Source organism: Malaclemys terrapin, chromosome 10 (genome assembly GCF_027887155.1).
Source record: "Malaclemys terrapin pileata isolate rMalTer1 chromosome 10, rMalTer1.hap1, whole genome shotgun sequence".
Lineage (NCBI taxonomy): Eukaryota > Metazoa > Chordata > Testudines > Emydidae > Malaclemys > Malaclemys terrapin.
The window spans coordinates 26,171,601-26,193,648 of NC_071514.1; the positions used below are offsets into that span (position 1 = coordinate 26,171,601).

The 22,048-nt window shown below is 40.3% G+C and overlaps 1 protein-coding gene across 6 annotated transcripts in view; it reads left to right on the forward strand.

Moving 5' to 3' along the window:
* TCF12 (transcription factor 12) overlaps window positions 1-22,048 on the forward strand; it is a 308,920-nt gene that overhangs the window by 120,107 nt on the left and 166,765 nt on the right. For 3 of the 6 annotated variants that reach the window (XM_054041495.1, XM_054041496.1, XM_054041494.1), the window contains exons 5-6: window positions 1,647-1,720; window positions 6,108-6,176. In XM_054041495.1, the coding sequence (XP_053897470.1) occupies window positions 1,647-1,720; window positions 6,108-6,176 (143 nt within the window). The remainder of the gene's footprint in view (window positions 1-1,646; window positions 1,721-6,107; window positions 6,177-22,048) is intronic. The other 3 variants (XM_054041501.1, XM_054041498.1, XM_054041497.1) reach the window with 1 other exon arrangement.

The following is a 22,048-nucleotide window of genomic DNA, read 5'->3' on the forward strand; positions in this document are numbered from 1 at the left end:
TAAGTACATCGAGTTCAGCTATGTTATTCACATAGCTGAAGTTGCATAACTTAGATCGATTCTCCTCCCAACCCCCTATCCCCGCAGTGTAGACCAAACCTTAGATGGCGAGAGGCATGCAATATAGAATAGAAATTGCTAGTCTTCTGTGCAATTCTATCTGTACAGGTAAGTGCACAGAATTAACTGTTGGAATAATAATTTCATGCAGCAGTTTATCAGCTGGCTTTAGAGGTACATACTGGTGCTCCAATAGTGAAATGTATCAGTTTTGCATGATCAGATTGCTTGAAGCAGTTCATATTTCAAATGGAAGAAACAAATTTTCCTAAAATCCGTTTGTCTTTCTCTGGCAGGGGGAATCATATGTTGGGAATGTGTTTGTTTGTAATCTTGCAGTTTGTTTTATTATTAGCTGTTAAGAGTGTTTTTTTTTTAATTCAGTGGTTAAGTGTGTATGAGGAGTAATTCTAATATGAATACACTTGTTCACAAAGTAATAGTGGTTAAATATTTAACTTTCCAGCTAAAACTATAGTAGGTTAAATCTCCCCATCTCCTCCTCTCCTTCCTTATTTTTTGTTAATTCAATGTGGTAACTTGGATTTGCATTCCAGACTCCAAAGGAGCTGTTACAGAACTGGAAGAGTTGGCATATTTGGTTTTTTTCTATATTTAACACTTAACATTAAAAAAAAAAATCTTTGCTAATTTTTCTGTGTTAAAATAATAGTCTCACTTATAGTGAAAGAGCCTGAGTTAAGGTAGAAATTTTTGCCATCTCTGCAATAAACAAACGAAGTATGAGAATAAAGAGCAGGTAACCTTAAAAATCATACAGTAATCAAACAGTTAAGAATGTTGTTTGTATGTTTAAGTGAATCTGTCCATTTAGCCATTTTTTCCCTCAGGAAGTTCCTCCATATTCCAATTGGAGTTTTAAGGACCCTTTCACAAGTTGATCTTAGCCTACTTTAATTGTACCCATTGGAGTTGGACATTGGTGCTCCTTAACTGAACATAAATGTCACTACTGAGGGATATGAATACCTCTGCTGAGCATTCTCTCCATATAGCATTGTCAGTTACTGCTATTTAGGTAACAAGAGACCAGAGCTGTAAATAATACTTGACACTTCACTAAATCAGATCACTCAGGAAATCTTTAGCTAACTAACCTCTCAACACCTTTGTGTGGTAGGTATTATCCCTATTTTACAAATTGGGAAAAATCGAGGCAAATATATTGTCACTTGTTGAAAGCCACATAGTAATTAAGTGGTGCCGCCAGGGTCAGGATCCAAGAGTCTCTTGTCCTTTTGTCATACTTAGTACACCAGACTGTGCTGCCTTTCTGTGTATAACCTGGATCACTTGTACTAAGCCCCACAAATGGCCATCTAGTACTTTACACTCACTTTTCACCAGCTACAGTAGTTTGAATCTGGGTTTTCTTTTGCAGCTTACCTTAATCAGACAGCAAGGCAATAGTTTGTTGTTTGCTAGTTTAATACAGTTATGTTTCTAGAAATACTATTTTAGGCTACATGTAGAAGAATGATACAAGCTATTGCACAAGAGAATATTACACTACCTTTCCATCTTAGCATTTTATGATACACATGAATTTTTCTTTTTGTTGTTAGGTATGGATGAGCGAACAGGAGCTACATCTTGGGGAACAAGTGGTCAACCAAGTCCCTCATACGAGCCTTCAAGGGTAAGGTTTCCAATCGACTCTAAGGAGGTTTGGGAATGGTCAACAAAAGGTGGCATTATTGAGCAAGAATGTCTGATGTGGCAGTATTTGCGAGGGATATATCCCTTCAAACATTTATATTATTGTCTTGTGGTGATATGTTCTGGTGACTTCACACATAACACTAATAGTATTAGTTGGTACTTGTATAGTGCTCTACAGTACAGAAATAAATAATGTGTTTCATTTTCAAAGTGTTTTGTAGGCCTGGTGTACGCCAAAGAGTTAGGTTGATGTAAGGTGGCTTATGTCGACCTAACTATGGCAGTGTACATGCTACAGCCTTGCTCCTGCCGATGTAAGTCCCCTACTACACCGACATCAGAATCTCACCTCCAAGAGAAGAATGGGGCTTATGTCGGTGTAGTTAGGGCGATGCAGTGTCCATGTAGAATAGACACTGCAGGTTACTTATATTGGCAGTTGACTGTTATTCTTGTAAATTTTACAGCTCCATGATGGAGCCTTAAAATTGACAAGAAAGCTGCTCATGGTTTGGGCTGTTACCCTGGGATGGGTGGAGGGTTCCAGCTAGAGCCTGTCTTCCCCCTGGGCTGCTGACTCCTTGCTCGGAGCCAGGCTTCCCCTGGGAACCTGGCTCCCTGCTCCCAGATGGGCTGCTGCCTGTGGTTCCCATTCCCAGTCGGGTTGCTGCCTGGGCTCCCCCCTCCAAGTTGGGCTGCGTCTGCCCAGCTCCCCACTCCCCACCAGGAGCACCAGTGCTGTCTGGTCTCCTGGCTCCCCGCTAGAGTGGAGTCCTCAACTGTCCAGACACTTTTCCTTAGTCCCTTTACATTTAAACCAGAGGAGAGGGATAGGCTCTGAGATTACCAATATGTTTCAGCGTGTAAAGTTAAAAACAGCATCCCAGATTTCACCTGGAATGGAACTAGGTGCAGTTCCTGGAGCACAGATGTAACGTGTTCTGTACGAGAGAAACTGATTTGCAAGTGAAGAACAGCTGAAGTTTCTGGGTGATCTTAAGATATAGGCCAGAGGTACAGATGGAATTGGTGCTGGAGGCAGGATTAGAACTCAGGAGTTGTAGCTTCCAGTCATGTGCTCAGGGTACGAGACCAGGTATGTCTCAAGTAAAGAAATGATACCTTAATAATAAAACAGAGACTTGTAGCGTTCCTTTTGCAAATTTCAGGCAGAAAAAAACTGCTCTCAGATTTAGACTTATACAGCGAGGGAAAACAACTGACTTGCCTTCACAAAGGATATATCTACACTACAAAAGTTATGTCGATGTACAGCCACTGAAATAACTAAATTGCTTCTGCACATCCACACTATGCTCCTGATGTCGGCGCTGCGCATCCTTAGTAGGAGCGCTTGCATTGATTGAACTGTCAGTGTGGGGCATTGTGGGATGGCTTCTGAAAGCCAGTAATACTCTATGTAAGCAGCGCAGTGTCTACAACTGACGCTGCGTCAACATAACTATGTTGATATATGCGCTGCGCCCCTCATGGAGGTGGAGTTATTAACTCGAGGTAAAGGATGAGTTACATCAGCGGGAGCAACATTTTCATGTAGATGCTTACAGAGTTAGGTTGATGTAAACTGCCTTGCAGCGACCTAGTTCTGTAGTGTAGACCTGGGCAAAGTCTGAGGTAGTTTTACACAGGACTTAACATGATAAATTTCCACCTCATTTCTGCAATGTGGAAATTGTACAATGTGTTGGAAGTGTTTGTATGGTAATATTTAAATAGTTTGTAACTTTAAGGCATGAAATCCAGCCCTTTGTTTAGTTGACCTTACAGTCGTTTCTGCATTTGAAATGGCATTACATGTGTAGTCCTGTGTTGATATTTTTGTTCTAAATGTCTTGAACACATTGATAATTATGGATGAGAAACTTGTATATGGATATTAATCATTGAAAAGCTGAATTACCCCGCTGGGATTTGAGTTTATGCTTCTTAGGTTCTGTATCCTACATTGATCGCCTGTGTGTGCATTTGTAGGGTCACATTTATATGAATTCTTGTTATTCCAATAATATGAAGTTGGAAATTTGTTTTTAGAGGTTAGAGATAAAGCAGATAATTAAAAAATTAAAACCATTATACCTTGGCAAAACTGCGGGTGCACATGAGTTACACACCCAAATTGGAAAGTAGAGACATTGATGATGTCATGGTATGCCTGAAGCTAGCGGGAGGACAAAAGATTAATTCTTTTGTTGCTCTTAAGGCTATGAAAGAACCATGAATGTAAGCCTGGCTTGAATGTACGGAAAATCTTAAGAAAAATGGGGGTGGAGGGTCAGAGGCTAAATATTGGTAAACAAATTGCCAATCAACAGTAACCTTTGATTTAGAATAGTAGGATAATACCTCCTGCTCCCTCCAATAACTTACGTCAGATTCTGCACTCTTACTCACGTTAAATAGTGCTTTACCATGGAAGGGTTCTCGCTCAAATAATTTAGCCTATTCAAAGATAATATTGAGCCTGGGTAAAGGTGGCAGAATTTGGTCTTAAATCCTTATTTTACTATTCCTCTCATACTGGTAAATACTTCATATTGTCGTATGCCAATAATTTATGATATGTCATTGTGGATTTGTTAAGTAGCACCATGAACATCTTGGAAAAAGAAAAATCTGGGTTGCGCATGTGCTCATGCAAATCTTGGGTGAATTTTGGGTGAATAAACTAGAATTGCATGTACCAGTTGTTTCTAAGTGTGTTCATACTTTAAGGTCAATATGGTGTAAATTATATTCACTCCAAACTTATTAAATACGATGCTTCGATCAAAACAGGTTTTAAATTGTAGAGAGCTCTGACATGCATGGTAATTTCAGTAATTTATTTTAGCATAATTTGTGAACATAAATGCTTACATATTCAGCCTTGTAGGACAGGCTTGTGTGGTTTAATTAGGCTTGGAAGGATTGGATTTTTATCTGTAAATGTTGATAAACATTGATTTCACTGTATACATACAAACTAATGAAAAATATTTCCATTGATGATGATCAAAATTTATAGATAGGCAAAGTAAGAAAAGTCTGCTTTGAGGACTTATTAAAGTCAAAATCCAGTGATTTAAACTTTTCAATTAGGCTTGTTACAAATGGACTGGTAGAAACTGGTATGATTTGTTGATCTAAGGATTTTTACTTTGTATAGTTTGACATATGATGTTGACCATTTGTGATTTAATCGTTTATAAAGTTTAACTTTTTGAACCTCGACATCTACTGTCATTAAGTAATTGTATGACCCCTAAGCCCCATAATTTCACACCACTGTGAAAATTTAAGTAGATACAAATCCAAAAAAAGTTTAAAAAATTGGTATCTGTCAAAAATATACAAAAATGAAAATCAAATTCTGCCAAGCCCACAGAGGCAGAGCAAATGTTGTGCACATCAGATGTCTACCTTGGTTTATGCTGCTAATTAGGTGCCCAAATTAGAAAGTTCAAAAGGTGTAGTGAATGCAGTTTGGTCCATTATGTCCATTATTTCATTGTATGTAAGAAAATATTTAAGAGGGAAAAGTTTTCGGTACATCTTTGTGTGAAATGTTAAATGAGGTGTGGCTGGTCATGTTGTCTGCTAAATATATCTATCTACTTTGTAAATAAAGTCTTAATTTATATTAAAGGAAAACTCTATTGTTGTTTTCTCAAAAAATCAATAACTTTTAGAAACTGTCTATTTAATAGTGCTATAATGGCTAATAAATATAAATGTAGAACTTATTCCATGGTGGCCATATGTTTCTGCAAAAAATAGGACAGGGAGAAACTCCATTCTGCATTGAAATCAATGGGAAAGCAGGGACTTAGCAGAACGAGTTTAAAGAATATATATATTTATTTATAAATTTGTGTCTGTATCTTGTGTATATGGTTGGTGGTGGGTGGTTTTTTTTTGCTTTTGTTTGTATTTAAGGTTTTGTTTCAGCTTGTGAGTCTCTGTTTTGCTATTGGTTGATGTCCAAGAATTGCACATGAGGATAACATGACTTCCTCTCCATACCCTAACAAGATCAGAGGACAACTCGGCCTCCAGGATGTGAGGAAAACTTGATCCGAGTGCACTGATATAGGTTATGGGAATGAAAATCAAACTGTTTTTTAGGGAGCAGGCATAAAGGTAGAGGTTATTTGCTTTTCTCAGAGGTTCCTAGATCTTGTCTGGTGATAAGCCAAAGAAATAATACACATTTAAAAGAAAACAGAACTAAACTCCCCTGTCTCTATTTTAATATATTGAAAGTTGCCTAACATAAGACTTCAGAGTCCAGTGTTCTTCCCATTGATTTCAATACAGAATGTTCAGTCTTGTCCTAATTGTTCTTACTACTTGCCTGTTTACAGGAAAATGGCAGTCTCCATGGAAAAAGCTCAGACATCTCCACAGCCATAGAAAAGTTGAAACCTCAAGAGGTACTGCTTAATTTGTTTCTAATTTGAGTGTGTGATTTATCTACTTGTAGCCTAATGCGGGAGTTCTCCTTTAAAAGACAGACTACATTGACTTAAATGTTTGACTCTAAATCAGTGACAGAATATGGCTGGGATTTTCAAAAGTGCCTAGAGAATTTAGGAACCCAACTCCCATTGAAAATGAAATGAAATTCAGTGGGAGTCAGGCACTTAACTCCCTTAGGCCCCTTAGAAAATCCCAGCCTACATATTTAGCTGTAAACCTTAACAAATAAGCTTGAAAACCTATGTTTGACAGTCACTTCATTACACGTATTTAACGTCCCATCACTTAGCTTACATTTGTGAGGCTTTCTGGGAATGTTGACTACCATCCTAGCAAAGCAAATTAGGAAGCACTTTTCTACATGGCTTTCTGCACAGTATTACTGTGATAATCTCAGATCTGGATGTAGAAAGAGGCACAAATCAAGATAGGCAACTTTTGTGTACAAATTACACTGTGCATGATTGTCAGTCCTGTCATAGATGTAAATTTCTCATTTAAAAAGGGGTGCTTAAAATGACAATGTGTTGGACCTGTGAACGTTTATATGAAATCCTGTACCTTGACACCCATAAATCTGACACAATGAACTGTGGCCACCCGTTTAGATTGCTCCCTATCTGAAGACTATGATAAACTGGGTTTTTCATTGTAAATACTTATGGGAAGAATCATCAGAAATGGTTGATTTGGGCATGAAGACTTTCTCTTTTACAGGAATGGATCAGAAATGGGAATTAGTGGGTCCAGTGGAACTCTTGAAAACCTTGAAACCTGCCCTTTCAGCTGATTAGACTGAAGTCATATTTACTATGCTGTGTCCACCTTTCTTCCTGTTGTGATTACGTGCTTTCCTGTGAATCCTAGGTCATATGAAAAGGGACAAGTATAGCGATGTTTGGACATTGGATAGGTGCCCCAATGCTGATTAGCATACATATGGTCCTCCCCTTAGAGTAACATACAGTTAACAATGTTTTTTTTTTTTTGTCCACTTGGATTCATGACCCTTTGCATTAGCACTGTAGCAGCCTCATGGACATCTGTTATGGAAAGATGTAAAGATGCTCTTTGAAAGTCTTGCTAAAAACCCTTAGACACTAATTCTGCTGTACTTAACTGACAGATATGTCAACTGAATCCAGTGAGATTTTGGCCCATAGCTCTCAGGAGTTTTTCTTCCAGTAATGATATGCCTCCCAACCTCCAGCATTTCCACTTTCTTTGTGAATTGTCCGTTGTAGAAGAAAACTCATAACTTGGGAACAAATTGGTATAATCTCTTTGTCTTGGATAAACATTCTTTTAATTAAAGGTTATTCTACTTCTACTATAGTCTTTACTGCACTTTGGATAATGGTGGCTTTAATTTTTGTGAATTAAACACCTGTGTGTTTGAGGCTTTATTTTCTTTGTTTTGGTTTTGTTCTAACAATGCCCTTTTAATAAAAGGAGCGACTTAGTTCTGCATCTGTTCAGATGTCTCTCTCCAAAGGAAGAATATTTAAAAATGCTAAAATCAGCCATTTCTTCCCCTAGTAGGCTTCCTTAGGATTTAACAGCCAAAAACCTAGGCCATAATTTAACTATTGTATTTTCTTCCTGGCATCTAAGTTGCAAGTGTGTGCAGTTCTGGCGTATATAATAAAATAAATATTGGATCTGCCTTCCTTTGCATCTAGGAACAATTGTTTCCGTGTACATATATACATTCACTGTAGCTGTCTCTTCTAAATACACAGTCATGTAAAAGTACCTGAAACCAGAGTTGGACTGATACATTAGATTTAGACAGTACTCTAGCATCAACAGATTGTACGGCTTAACTATCCTTAAGTCTAAAATAGCTGAATATATATTTTAGAGGCCAAATGGGGTATAGTTTGGGTCCATCCAACTTCACTTTTAACACCAATAGTAGATTTTAATTTGGTAAGAAATCTAAAACAGTATCAAGAAAAGACAGCAAGTTTTGAAATAGTGTTTTATACCTCTTAACCTCAGGTACAAAACGAGAGAGGAAGCTGTTAAATAGCAAAGCGAGACAAGAGGGGCACAGAAATCCAGTAAGTGTTATCAAGTCTATTGTGTTTGTGTCCTTTTTGTCCTTTGTTTCTTGCTGTTTATATGCTTCCTCTAGTTTATAATTCTGTACCTGAGATGATGATCTGGTGTGAAATTCTGTTTTAAAAAACAAACAAAACTTCCTGCACTAAAGGGTCAGGAGGCTTTTCCAAATATAACATTACATGTGTTTATGTGACTAATTTGATATATGCCCAACATTTTCTAAAAAATGAGTGCCAAAATTTAGGCTCCAAACACCATATGTAGGTATCTATGGTAGGGCATTCCTTTTTAAAATATCTTGGATACATTTATTAATATTCTAGTTTCTCGTTTTTTTTCAACGTTTTCCAATCTTCGTTTAAAGGCTATAGTAGTTAGTTAATTATTCAATTCAATTTGTAGGTTGCATAGGGATATAATTTCCTAGAGTGTTGAGAGAAGCATTGAAATCTGTTTCCAACAATAAAACATAGTTCTTTGTGCATGATACTTGGGGGAAAAAGCCAAATAAACAAACATTCTCCTATTTAATATAGTAGAGTGATGCTCATTTTAGGAGATTTTAATGTACAATTGTGTATTTGGGATAACTAGATTCAGTGGTTCACTAATTAAATCCATACAACTTCAGTGTAATTCTTGACTTAGAAACCAGGGGAATCTGTGACCATTCCAAAATTGAGTACTATTTCATACTTACAAGGGGAGATAGATTCAATGTTTGTAATGGCTCAGCCATTCCCAGTCCTTATTCAAACCGGAGTTGATTGTGTCTAGTCTGCATATCAATTCTAGCTCAGGACTGGGAATGGCTGAGCCATTACAAACATTGAATCTATCTCCCCTTGTAAGTATTCTCACACTTCTTATCAAACTGTCTGTACTGGGCTAGTTTGATTATCACTTCAAAAGTTTTTTTTCTCTTACTTGGCCTCTCAGAGTTGGTAAGACAACTCCCACCTGTTCATGCTCTCTGTATGTGTGTATATATATCTCCTCAATATATGTTCCATTCTATATGCATCCGAAGAAGTGGGCTGTAGCCCACGAAAGCTTATGCTCTAATAAATTTGTTAGTCTCTAAGGTGCCACAAGTACTCCTGTTCTTTTTGCGGATACAGACTAACACGGCTTCTACTCTGAAACCGGTAAATATTCAGTTTCTTATTTTGGGAGACTGAGCAATTGAAAGGTGGTGACTTGCCCATCCCTATCAGGATTAGAGCTTGGCGGTACCTAGCTCCTTGTCTTTTGCCCTAGCCTTTAAGTAACTTCTGTTGTGTATGTGACTTATTAAGCTGAAAGAAACTAAGAATTGGGCAGCTCAAAAGTCCAGTAAAACAAGAGATATGGGTTAGAATTCCTGTGTCTCACTCCTCAGTATGCTGGCAGCTGCAGAGTTCGCATGCCTCCGATAGGGAGAGAAGATATTTTCTTCCTGTCACTCCAATGCAGCTCTTGATGTCTGAGTTGAACTCAGTCCAGCCTTGCTGCTTAGAGTTGTAGCGGTAGTAGACAAATGTAAATCATATGGAGAAAGTGGACCAAAGGCCAAGTTTGTCTTCTGCTATGTGGGTGCAGTTCAGTTACCTATCATGATTTCAAACTGCATAGCAGGTTTGTGGAGCAAGTGGTATTATACCAAGGAAAGACAGAATACCAAATAATAGAGCCAGACAATAGTATTGCTGGATTGAAAAGGCTGGGTGTTGACAAGGTGAACAAAAACTGGGTGAAAAGTAGGGTTTTTCAGTTGTCTTTGATTATAAGGGAGAAGTTTATACAATGTTTATTTATGAAGTAGTACAGTCATTCTCAACCTTATGTGTACCCAAATCCTATGTAACATCAGGAAAAAAGTTTCCTGTCTTCTCCACTTCTAACTAGCCATAAAAAATGGTAGTGTTCACAATCTCCAGGCTGAGAACCATGTGTGACTAATTCTATACTGAATTGTAAACAATTAATCTTGCTATCTTCTGGTGGAATTACTTTAAATACTGTGTGTAGCTTTTAGACTGTAAGTGTCATGCACGATTTGAATCATTGTCTTTAAACCTGACTATCTGGATTCTTAATCTGCAGCCATTTATAATGGTGATAACCATTCTCTAATATTTACTTGAGGTTGTTGTGTCAACTGTGGATTTGTAAGGTGTGAGCTATGCTGGACCAATATGTCTTGCTCCTCTCTTTCATTGTAATGACTATCTTAAATATGATTTTTTGTCATCTTGTTGAAACATGTCAGCATTGTTTTCAAATGGACACTGATTATAACACTGAACCTGTCATCCCCATGTCCATCCATTTCCAGTTTGGTTGGTTTTTGCACTTGAGAAAGTGACTGTTCTGTTACCCATATTAAATATTTACTAACCATTACTGTGAGACTTTTCGAATGTTTCACATGCCCTTAAAATTCATAACCTGAGGTGTTAGTGTTGGTTCTTTGGTGCAGTGTGAGATCACTGGTTTTTTTTCCACCTTGGGCAATTGGAGCTGAGGCATATCATCAATATAGTGCGGTTGATCTCCAGGGCAAAGAGGAAGGTGACATACTTACAGCAGAAGCCTCTTTTTCTTGTTGTTTTTAATAATAAACAGCATTAGTGTCAGTCATGGAGGAAACTGCTCGAGGATGGGAATTGTGCTTTGTAGCTTGAACTGGTGTTTAATGTTTGTTAATTGTGAATGAAAATTTAGACCCATTACAATAGTATTGTTAGAATGAAAATATACACAAAGCAGAGTGGATAAAAATCAATGATTCTTTTTAAAAAATAAAAACAATCTGACTTTTTTTCATTTAAATCGGATTTTTTTTGATAAAATGCTTTTTGAGGAAAAAACCTAGCTAAAGATAGTTCTAATTAAGATACAGGGGTTTCTGTATAGATTATTTAGGTTAATCTTTCTATCTACCCAATGTGACTCAGTGCTATGTTTAGAAGATACCGTCAGAGATCCTTAGTTTTGTAGTTCTCAAACTGTGGATTTGTGTCTCCAGAGATAACATGCTTGTTAACAGCAAAAAAAAGTTTTTAAATAAATAAATAATATATAGAGGTGAGAAATAACAGACCTCAATCCTATTGTCCTCTGCAAATTTGTGTACAGAGTCAATCCCTTACCTCTCTCTAAAAGTGCAAAGTTTCAAAAAATTCAATGAATAGAAGATTGTTGGGTGCGGATTAGATCTGGACAAAGAGAAGAAGTCTGGAGAGAAATGTGAGAAGGGAGGGACAGGCAGTAGAAACAAAAGTGAAACCGTTTGAGCAGCATATTCCAGAAGTCTTGAGATCTTTCTGAGTGTCGCCTTTATTGATTTGAGATCTACCATACCATTCTCTCACTAAAAGGGGAATACTTATAATGACAGCAGGCCGTAAAAGAGACCCAATTTGGGTCTCCTCTATCTCAGAATTGTGAAGAATATGTATTAAGGTTATAACAACCAACAAGAACGCACTTTTATGTAGAAATCCATGATTAAATCAAGACTTCCAGACTGGTGATTTAAATCAAAGGTTCTTTACATGTACTGACACAAAGGTTCTTTACATGTACTGTATCTTTCTGTATGTTCTAGAACTTTAATGGAAATTTCATATTTTTCAGGAGATATCTACAATACCTGTGTTACAGTTCCAGGGTGAGCTGCACCTTAGACCCCACTGTCTCTCTGTGGACACTCTAAGTGGCTGGCCTGCACTGTAATACTTTGTGTGGAATACTGCAATTCACCTCTGCTCAAAGACTAGGTCACCAGGTTACAGTACTCTTGTTTACCAACTGTGTCCTCAGTATGTCCAACTGGATTTTAGTCCCTGCTGAAGACTTCCCTTTGGGAGCCTGTGACCAGCATGCAAGTACAGTGACTGAGAACCGCTTGTTCAGAACAAAATATATTTTATTTATCGTTTTTGAACATAAACACTAAGGCCTGGCCTACAACTAAAACGTAGGTTGACCTAGCTACATCGCTCAAAGCTGTGAAAAATGTCAGGCCCTACATGACATAGTTAGGTCAACTTAACTCCCAGTGTAGACGCAGCTAAGTCAACAGAAGAATCCATTCTTCGTGTTGGCCTACCAAATTCCTTTCTAGGGGGGGAATTAAAGGGGTTAAAACAACAAAATGCCTGTCCATATACTATCTTATCTAAATCTTGGCCTTTCCTTGCAAGTTTAAGTAGGCTGCCCTTGTCCCAGGACTGCCCCCAAGCATGGGGTCTGGATAAGGCAGATTGCACTCATGCAAGCCCTGCTTCTCAGTCTAACCATGCCATGTCCCTCCCATGAGTTCATAGGCTGTCTTTCATCCATTTCACAGTCCCCTTCATTCTGGGACATCTGAACCTGGTCAGTCCAGTTTATGCATGTCTCTAGACTTCCAGTGGTGGATTTACTGTGTAGTCCATTTGTGCACCAGCAATTGAATTAGTCATTTCCTGGTTCCTGGGTAGGTGAGGAGAGTTCCAGGTGGACTGGAATTAGCTCTTTAGGGTATGTCTATACTACCAATGCTACAGTGGCACAGCTGCAGCTACAGCGCTGTGACATAGACTCTTACTACAGTGATGGAAGGGGGTTTTCTGTTGGTGTAGTAAATTCACCCCCTAGAAAGGAATTTGGTAGGCCAACAGAAGAATGGATTCTTCCATTGACTTAGCTGCGTCTACACTGGGGGTTAAGTTGACCTAGGTCGCGTAGGGCCTGACATTTTTCACAGCTTTGAGTGATGTAGCTAGGTCAACCTACATTTTAGTTGTAGGCAAGGCCTTAGTGTTTCATAGAGCCAGTCATACCATAGTAATCAAACAGAGATACACACAATGCTTATGTAAATTGTACAGGTACCTCCCATGTTCTTCACAGCCGGAAAAGATAGTCTTTGCTACTTATGTTAATGCACTGTTTTTTTTCAGTCTACAGATATACTGATTGAAACAGTAGCAGAAGTGTGAACTCTGCCATTTGTTTTAATGGAATGTTAACGTCAGAGCTTAGCTGTGATCATTTAAATGCTAACACTATATTAAACAAGTAGCCAAAAAGCAAACACTCAGCTTGAATCATTGAAGCTCAGTTATGAGGCACAGCTGGGTTGGATTTTGGTTTGTCTCCCAGGTCCTATATAGGAGGGGTCGTGGGGGGGGGGGGGGGGGAGAGACGACAAAACTGGACCTCAGCTGTTTGCTCTAGTTTAGAGTATTTGAGGAAAATAAAAGGCTGCACTATAATTTATTTGACCTACAATAACAATTATAGCTGAGCGGTGATAGTAAGTAAGTGAGGGACCAATGTGCGTATGTACTTTGTGCAAACTACTTCGTAGTTATCTACTGAGGAGAATGGAGAAGACAGGGACAATGAAGTGAAATTTATGACTTGGCTCTTCAAAAAGAAATTTTGCTGCCTTCAGTGAGTTTAGGACAAAAGAATGTAATTTTCTGCCCAGTATTCTGTTCTGAAAGAGCATAACTTGGGACAATACAAGGTTTGCTTTTTGAAGTGGAGAACAGGTGGGAGTAAAGGCTGGTGGAGGTATGGAGTGGGAATACTTGAACCACTGTTTTTGTTTTATTCTCTCCCTCCCCTCCCACCCCCCCTTTTTTAAACAGACTTGGATTGCCCTGTTGTTAGTCAAGTTTGTGTAACTTGCTATGAATTACTTAATTCAGATTGCCAGCAGGTGGGCAGAATTAAGTTTGTCTAAATTTTAAAGGTGAAATCCTGACCCTGTTGAAGTTTATAGCTTAATTTCGAGGATATCGCCCAAAATATCAAGGGTAACATTTTCAGAAGTACAAGTCCCATTTTCAAAAGTGACTGTCAATGGGACTTAGGCTCCTAAGACTTGGTGTACACACACAAGTTTTACCAACATAAACATGTTGGTTAGGGCATGACTCTTTAATATTTACCAATTAAGATATGTCAGTAAAAACTCTAGTGTAGATGCAGTTATACCTGTATAACTGTGCTTATAAGCTATACGGGTATAAGCAGTTAGACGTTTTTGAAAATCTTACCCTAAGACATTTAAGATCAGGTTTTGTGTAAGCAGATGGTAAAATAGAAGAACATAATAGACAGACATAGCAAGGAAGTGCAACTTGTAGTAGATATTTGCACAGGTTAATTTTACGCATGCTAGCCAGCATGCTACCATGGTAGTGGTATTTGTAGGCTCTTTAATGCACTAGCATTGATTTTATTACTACTAAATTATTTTTCTTATTGACAGCAGTAACTAGAGACCCCCCCCAACAAGGTTGGGAACCCATTTTACCAGGAACCATACAAGCATGTATATTAAGAAACAATTCAAGCAGTTTACAATTTTAATTTAAGATGAGACGTAACAGGCAGATGAAATCACAGTGCAGCTGTTGGTTGGTTTGTTTTACTTATGAACCTCATTCAGAGAATCGGACAGAACTTGGCAGTAGAAGGATGAAAATTATTAAAAGCAAATAAAATGTTAGACCTTCCAACCTTGGGAGTGTGCCTTAAACTGCTTTACTTCATTTTTTTTCTGACTGTATTTATGCCAGATAGACTCAGGAAGGTTACCATGGTTTATAAACATTTGTTGCATGTGGCATAAGAAGAACCATGGAGTCAGGAAGTGATATGAGAAGGTGGAATTTCCAAAGAAAATGAAGTCATAGAAGAAATAAGCAAATTAGACACATAGCATCTAAAAATGAGTTCATTTGGTTTGCAGTTCAAAATAGTTGAGTTCTGGAATAAAGTTTCTGCTTGGATCAAGGCACAGGAAAATGCCCAAGATGCCTGTTAAAGGGATTTGTGCTCATTATTAAAGTGAAGCACTGATATTAAGCTGAATTTTTAAGTAACATCGGTGTGATTTTGGTAGCTATAGTTTGTGAATTCTAGCATGTTGTTGATGTGAGGTATTATTTTATGGTTGTTAATGCTGCTCTTTGTTCAGTTTAGTTAGCTGTGACTCCTTTGCACTGGCACATGCATTTAGGGTGACCAGACAGCAAGTATGAAAAATCGGGACAGAGGTGGGGGGTAATAGATGCCCATATAAGAAAAAGCCCCGAATATCAGGACTGTCCCTATAAAATCAGGACATCTGCTCAGCTGCATGCATTTATATGCAACAACTTACTTGTTTTAAGAGATGTCTTTTTCTCTGACTTACCAGCTGTTCCAATGTGTTAAAAGGTTGACTCTTTGATAGAAGCTTGTAGCCTATCTAAATACACCTCTACCTCGATATAACGCTGTCCTCGGGAGCCAAAAAATCTTCCTGCGTTATAGGTGAAACTGCGTTATATTGAACTTGCTTTAATCCACCGGAGTGCGCAACCCCGTCCCCCTGGAGCACTGCTTTACCTCGTTATATCCAAATTTGTGTTATATGGGGCCGCGTTATATCGAGGTAGAGGTGTATTACTGATATGTGGATAAAGTCATTGTCTGACTATAGATAAAACAAGTCAAAGGAAAATCAAGGCCTTTGATTAATGTTTTATTCTTGTTACTCCCTAGTCTTTCTCAAGTCACATACCAGCAAGGCTAGCTGAAGACAGTTAAGCCCCCATTGTGTTCTGAATGGTTACTCACGTTGGCTTGGCAGTTATAAAGAAGGACTGTGTTTCTGTTGAAATTCAGGCTGCCTTGGGCACCAGATGCACAATAGCCCAACAAACAAAACTGCCTTGATCTCCAGTGGTTAGTACCCCCAGACAGTGATAAATTTGGGACCACAGCCATGCTATAGGAACTCTAGAGATAATCTGACCAGTTTGAGTTGTCATTGTAGTAGAGGGATAGAGAGTAACATTCTTACTAGAACAGCAGTTTTACTTTGTGAATTGCTGAGTCTGTGCCACCTTCTATCTTCTTAGGCCTTGGCTACACTTGCGAGTTGGAGCGCATTAAATCAGCCCCAGGCGCCCTAAGTCCTGAGGTGTCCACACTGGCAAGCCATGTAGTGTGCCCGGATTCTGCGGCTGGAGTGCCCCTGGTAATCCACCTCCATGAGAAGCATAAAGCTTGCTGTGCCCCAGCTGGAGCGCCATGATGCCAGTGTGGACACCCTGGTCTATTAATGCGCTCTGATCAGCTTCCATGAAGTGTCCCACAGTGCCTGTTTTAGCCACTCTGGTCATCACTTTGAACTCTACTGCCCTGCCCCTAGGTGATCAACCATCAGACCCACCCTTTAAATTCTCTGGGAATTTTGAAATTCCCCTTCCTGTTTGCTCAGCAAGGCGTGTAGTGCGCTCAGTGCATCTTTCCAGGTGACCATGCATCCACGCACCAGGCGATCCCCAGTATGGAGCAATGGCGAGGTGCTGGACCTCATCAGGGTTTGGTGGGAGGAAACTGTCCAGTCCCAGCTGCACTCCAGCCATAGGAATTATGATACCTCTGGGCAGATATCAAGGGCCATGATAGAAAGGGGCCATGACCGGGATGCAGTTCAGGGTTAAAGTGAAGGAGCTGCGGAACGCCTACCACAAAGCGCGGGTGGAAAACCCACGGCTCCAGTGCTGCACCCACAACCTACCATTTCTACAAAGAGCTGGACGAGATACTTGGGGGCGACCCCATCTCCACTCCGAAGAGCACCATGGACTCTTCAGAGGCCGTGGCAGCCCAGAGTGCAACAAGGCAGGAGGAGGAAAGTGGGAGCGAGGATGCTGAGGAGGAGGGGGCCCAGAGCCAGAGGATGGCCCTGCATCCCTAGATGCATGCATCCAGGAGTTGTTTTCAAGCCAGGAGGAAGGTAGCCAGTCACAGTACTTGTGGAAGAACAAACAGCAGAGGAGGTGCCTGGTAAGTGGCTTTTATTTTGGGAAGGTGGTAGTTCAGTGCGGGCTCATGGGGTGAGGAGGGTTGCAGAAAGAAGGGTTAGGGCTGCATGCATGCCTAGATGCGGAATAGGGCATTGATGTGCTCTCTCACATCGGGGTAATCGGCCTCAGTGATCTCATTAAAGGTCTCATGCAGAAGCTGGGCAATCCACTTGAGCAGGTTCCTTGGCAGAGCTACTGTGCTCCTTGCCCCTGTAAGGCTAACACGTCCGCGCCACTATGCTGTGAGGGGTCGGGGGACCGTTGCTGCACACAAGCAAGTGGCATAAAGGCCAGGGTGGAAGCCACATTGTAGTAGAAGACTTTCCCTTGGTTCCCAGGTCACCCTCAGCAGCGAGATATCTTCCAGGACGAAGATAATGTATGGAAAATGTGGGGACAGTGTTCAGTATAGGGGTCCCCTGCAGCTATTGGCTCTCCCTAAGGCACAGAACCCCAGAGGACAGTACGGCCCTGAAACAATCCGTTCCCCCTTGTCCCTGTGGTTACTCACCATTTTGAGGCTCTTGTGGGTTGTATGCGCTCGCTTTGGGATGGGCACTTTCTGCTATTGTGTGCACTGTGCTTGTCTTCAAGTTTGGCTGAATCATTGCTCTGTCTAGTGTGAACGATGCTGCCTCTGTTAAATGTTGCATTTTGGCTTTACAGATGCAACCTTGAGATCCCAGCTGTCCTTGTTATCAACCGCCGAAAGGTTGCAAAGAATCAGGAAGCGTCCGCGAAGAAGCAAGGAGGACCTTCTGTATGACTTCATGCAGCAGTCCCTTATTGAAAATCAAAAAGTACAGGAGTGGCGGGAGACCGAAAGGAGGCTCCGCCAGGAGAATGCTGATGGCCGGCAACAAACCACGGAGCGGCTCCTAAGCATTGTGGACCGCCAAGTGGATGTGATGCAGGCACTCATAGCACTGCAGACGGAGCAGATCCGCGCCTGCCCCCCCTGCAGCCCTTGTCCGAAAACTCTTTCCCTTGTGCCCCCATGTCACTGACAACCCACTTTCCCCAACATCCAGTTTCTTATTGCCACCAGTTGTCTCCAACACCTGTAGCTTCACCACCCAGCCCTGCAAACTACGACCCTTACCCACTGCACTCAACCCCCATCACCATGAATTTTAGGCAGCCTGCAGTGCAGCACTCATTGCACGGCACTCCAGACAGGAAGGCTAAATAGGATAACAGGACATATGCAAGTCTGTGATTGTCCCGTTCCCCACCCTGCCCCCTTCCCTCCTCCCACACAGCACAGGTGTGTTATGCCATGAGTCACAGTTCTTCTGAGCAGGATGTGATTAATGGCCCTGCACACTTGCATCAACACGATTCCAACGGTCGACTTTCCCCCTCTGAACTGGTTAGTGACTGATTGGTAGCTGTGTGGAGTTGCCAGCTTCCAGATTGCAATAGCCATGCATTTCTCCACTGGCCGGGCATCTCTCAATCTTGTGTCCTGGTGCCGCATGGTGGGGGCGAGCTCAGCACACAGTCCCATGAAAGAGGCTTTCCTCATCCAAAAGTTCTGCAGCCCAGACTTGCATAACGATGTGATCCCACCACTTAGTGCTTGTTTCCTGAGCCCAAAAGCGGCGTTCCACTGTCATGAGCATGTCCGTGAATGCCACAAGCAATCTCGTTTTGTATGCGTTGTGTGTAGACATCATCATCGGACTCCTCACTGTCACTTTGTAGCTTAAGGAGTAACTCGACTGCAATTCGTGATGTGCTGGCGAGACCCATCAGAATATTCCTCACAAGTTTGAGATCCATTTCTGCAGACTGAAAGGGAAGATAGAGCGCGCAGTACAAAAACTGTGGAAAGATGGCGCCAAATGTGGACGGAAGCACAGGGATTGCTGGGATGCGAAGTGATGCATCACGGGGCATTGGGACAAGACCCATGATGTCCCGCCCCCCCTCCGCTTCCCACAAGCCACAGCGTCAGAATGGGAAGAGGTGCTCTATGGGATAGCTGCCCATAATGCACCGCTCCCAATGCCACTGCAAGTGCCACAAATGTGGCCACACCAGTGCGCTTGCAGCTGTCAGTGTGAACACAGGGCAGCACTTTCCCTGCTGCGATCTCCGAGGGCTGGTTCAACTCCCGGCACTCTACATCTGCAAGTGTAGCCATGCCCTTATTTAGTAATCTGAATTCTCAACCTACAACTATATTGCATCTTAAGGTTTCGAGACACGTGACAGATTAAAGTTCTTGCATATAGAACTTAACAGAATTTGTGTAAGCGAACAATGATATACCGATATTTAAAGGTACTGGGAATTCTAGACACAACTAGAGAAATATAAAGGACTACTATTTCGTGGGAAAATATCTGTTTTAATTTAAATCAATTTCCTTTTTATGTCTTTTATCATTTTTCTTGATTTCTTTTGCATACCATTTGTGAAATGTTATCAAATCAGAATGGTAGCATTTTACAGCTGCTTTGCACTCATGTTTGTAATGATGCCCTGTCTGAGTCATCTGTGGGGCTTTGAACCGAGGATTCCTGGGTCTTAAACCACAAATCTCTAGTATTTGAGCTGAAGCACCAGGACCAGTCACTAAGATTGTCTGAATATCTAATCTCAAAGGTGGTAGCAGGTTCAATAAACTTCTGTGCTTGGTCTAGCCAGCAGAGGGAGACAAAGCCATTTGGTGCAGGTTATATTCTGCACAGGTGTAAATAACTGTACAATATGCAATACAATGGAGAATCGGGCTCAATGAATATTAATTTTAATTTAGCTTAGGTAGACCAACTCCATCAGTGGTGTGTGGATGCATATGAACACATTTTGAAATAAACTTTTGAATGTCTAATGGCATATAATATTTGGAAGAACCCTTTTAGAACAACTCAGAACTAATTAGGAATAACTACTATAATAATATGATTATGAGGGTCTTGTAATCAGATGGTGGCTCATGATCAAAGGGAAACCAAGTCTAATGAATAAATAAGTATGTGAAATGAAATCTGAAGAATCACTTTTACTGAAGTATTGACAGGAGGAGAGTAAAAGACTTGCCATTCATGTAAATTCCCACCCCCAGTATAATTTTTTATCTTTCTCCCCTGCCCCCGCCCCCCCCCCCCCAAATCCCTAAAAGTATTAGATTATAACACTAACTTTTGTTCTTTGGGGCAGTTAACCCTGGGTATTGGATAGGGATTTGTCGCTCTTATGCTTTGTAAGAGAACCCAAATTATGTTGACTCGTGAAATGAGTCTTGTTTTAGAGGTGTATTCTGCCTGCACCAAAGATGGAATACTTAAAGAAAAAATAGTCTTTTTAGGATTTCTTTTTTCTTTTTTTTTTTTTAGGTTTCTGGAGCTGGCCTGTGTTGCTGCTTTTTCTCTATCTGTAGTATATGGAATGTCTTTATTAATAATTTACTTATCAGGTTCTTCTTTCTTTTTTTTTAAACTTATTTAAGTGCTGTCTTGTAAAATGGTTGTTGATTTCTATGTACTTGATATCAATTTTACTGGGATTTTTTTTTTCAATGTCTGATCACAAGCTGACGAATTAAACCGTAAACTAAGCATCTTGGAGATTACTGCATAGACCATATATTATGTGTAAAATCTTTTGTTTCTTCATTTAATATGTTGTTTGATTTCAACACAAAAATAAATCACATGTGGTGACCTTAGCTACAAGCCACTCCATTTCCTGGGCAGCTGCTGCTACATGCTGCCTATCTGACAGACGGGGCTAGGTCATGGTTACCACAGGACACCCTTATGGTCATAACCAAGTTGTAAATGTCACTAAGATTCTTTCTGAATGTCTGTCACATGTGTATCACTGATTCTGAAGTAGATAAAATGAGCCAAAGATTCATTTGGGAGTTGGGACTCCCAGAAGATTACTTTTAAAGCAGAATAGCAGAAGGAGTTGTGACATGCATCCATAAGCAGTTGGAGTGATTTGACAGTTATTTAGCCCTCAGTTACTAGCCCTTTGGTTGAACTGACAGCACGCCTGCAAAGATAGTGAGGCCTGTTTCAGCCCCATTAATGTCGTCTTGAATGTGAGCCTGCAGTCTGGAAAATGATAAATGTTCAGTGATTGATGATTTTATAGTCCCAGGGGATTCTGGGTGGTTTCTGGTTGCTGTGAGCCTGAGCAGTTCCCACCCCCCCCACCCCCACCTTACTTGGGCCTCTGCTTTAAGTTTGTGTAGCATTTAGTATGAGGAAATTTAAACAAATGAGTAGCCAGACACTTTAAGTTAAGCAAGATTTTACTGAATATTGTGCAAAACTTTCATTATGAAGCAGATGCAATTTTGAGAGCAAAGTCCTATTTAATATATTTTTGATTCAGTGTAATCCTTTAACCAGATATACATATGACCAGTCTGTGTGGCTAACACCATTTTCCTAGTTAGGGCTCAATATTGTTTGAAAAAGATTAAAGCATTCTGACCTACATGGAAGGAAATTGAATAATTGCCTTAATGGAACAATATGTGCAGCTTGAAACATTAAGGGGTTTGCTACATCCATTGCTTGTTCTCTTCATGGTTCTGGAGCAAGCTATCAGATAAGCCAGTATTTCCTGTTTACACATGAGTCATCTTTCCAAGCATATTAGGTTAGCTACACTAATATTAGAAAGGGTGCAAATAACCTTTTATTTTGAATGCTTGTTTGCAGGACAGGTGGCAGAGCTGGGTTTCTAAGCTTAATCAGTTCTTGTAAGCAAACCTGTTGTAGATGAGCAGTGGCATTTAGTGCTTGATAGCACTAAAATGCCTATTAATCTGTAACCTTAATTTAGCCTTCAAAGGAGGAGCGGTATTTCCTCTTCTCATTCACTGGAATACATTTTCTCCTCATGCCAGACCTTATATCTTGTGCTTGAAGATGTGAACAGTG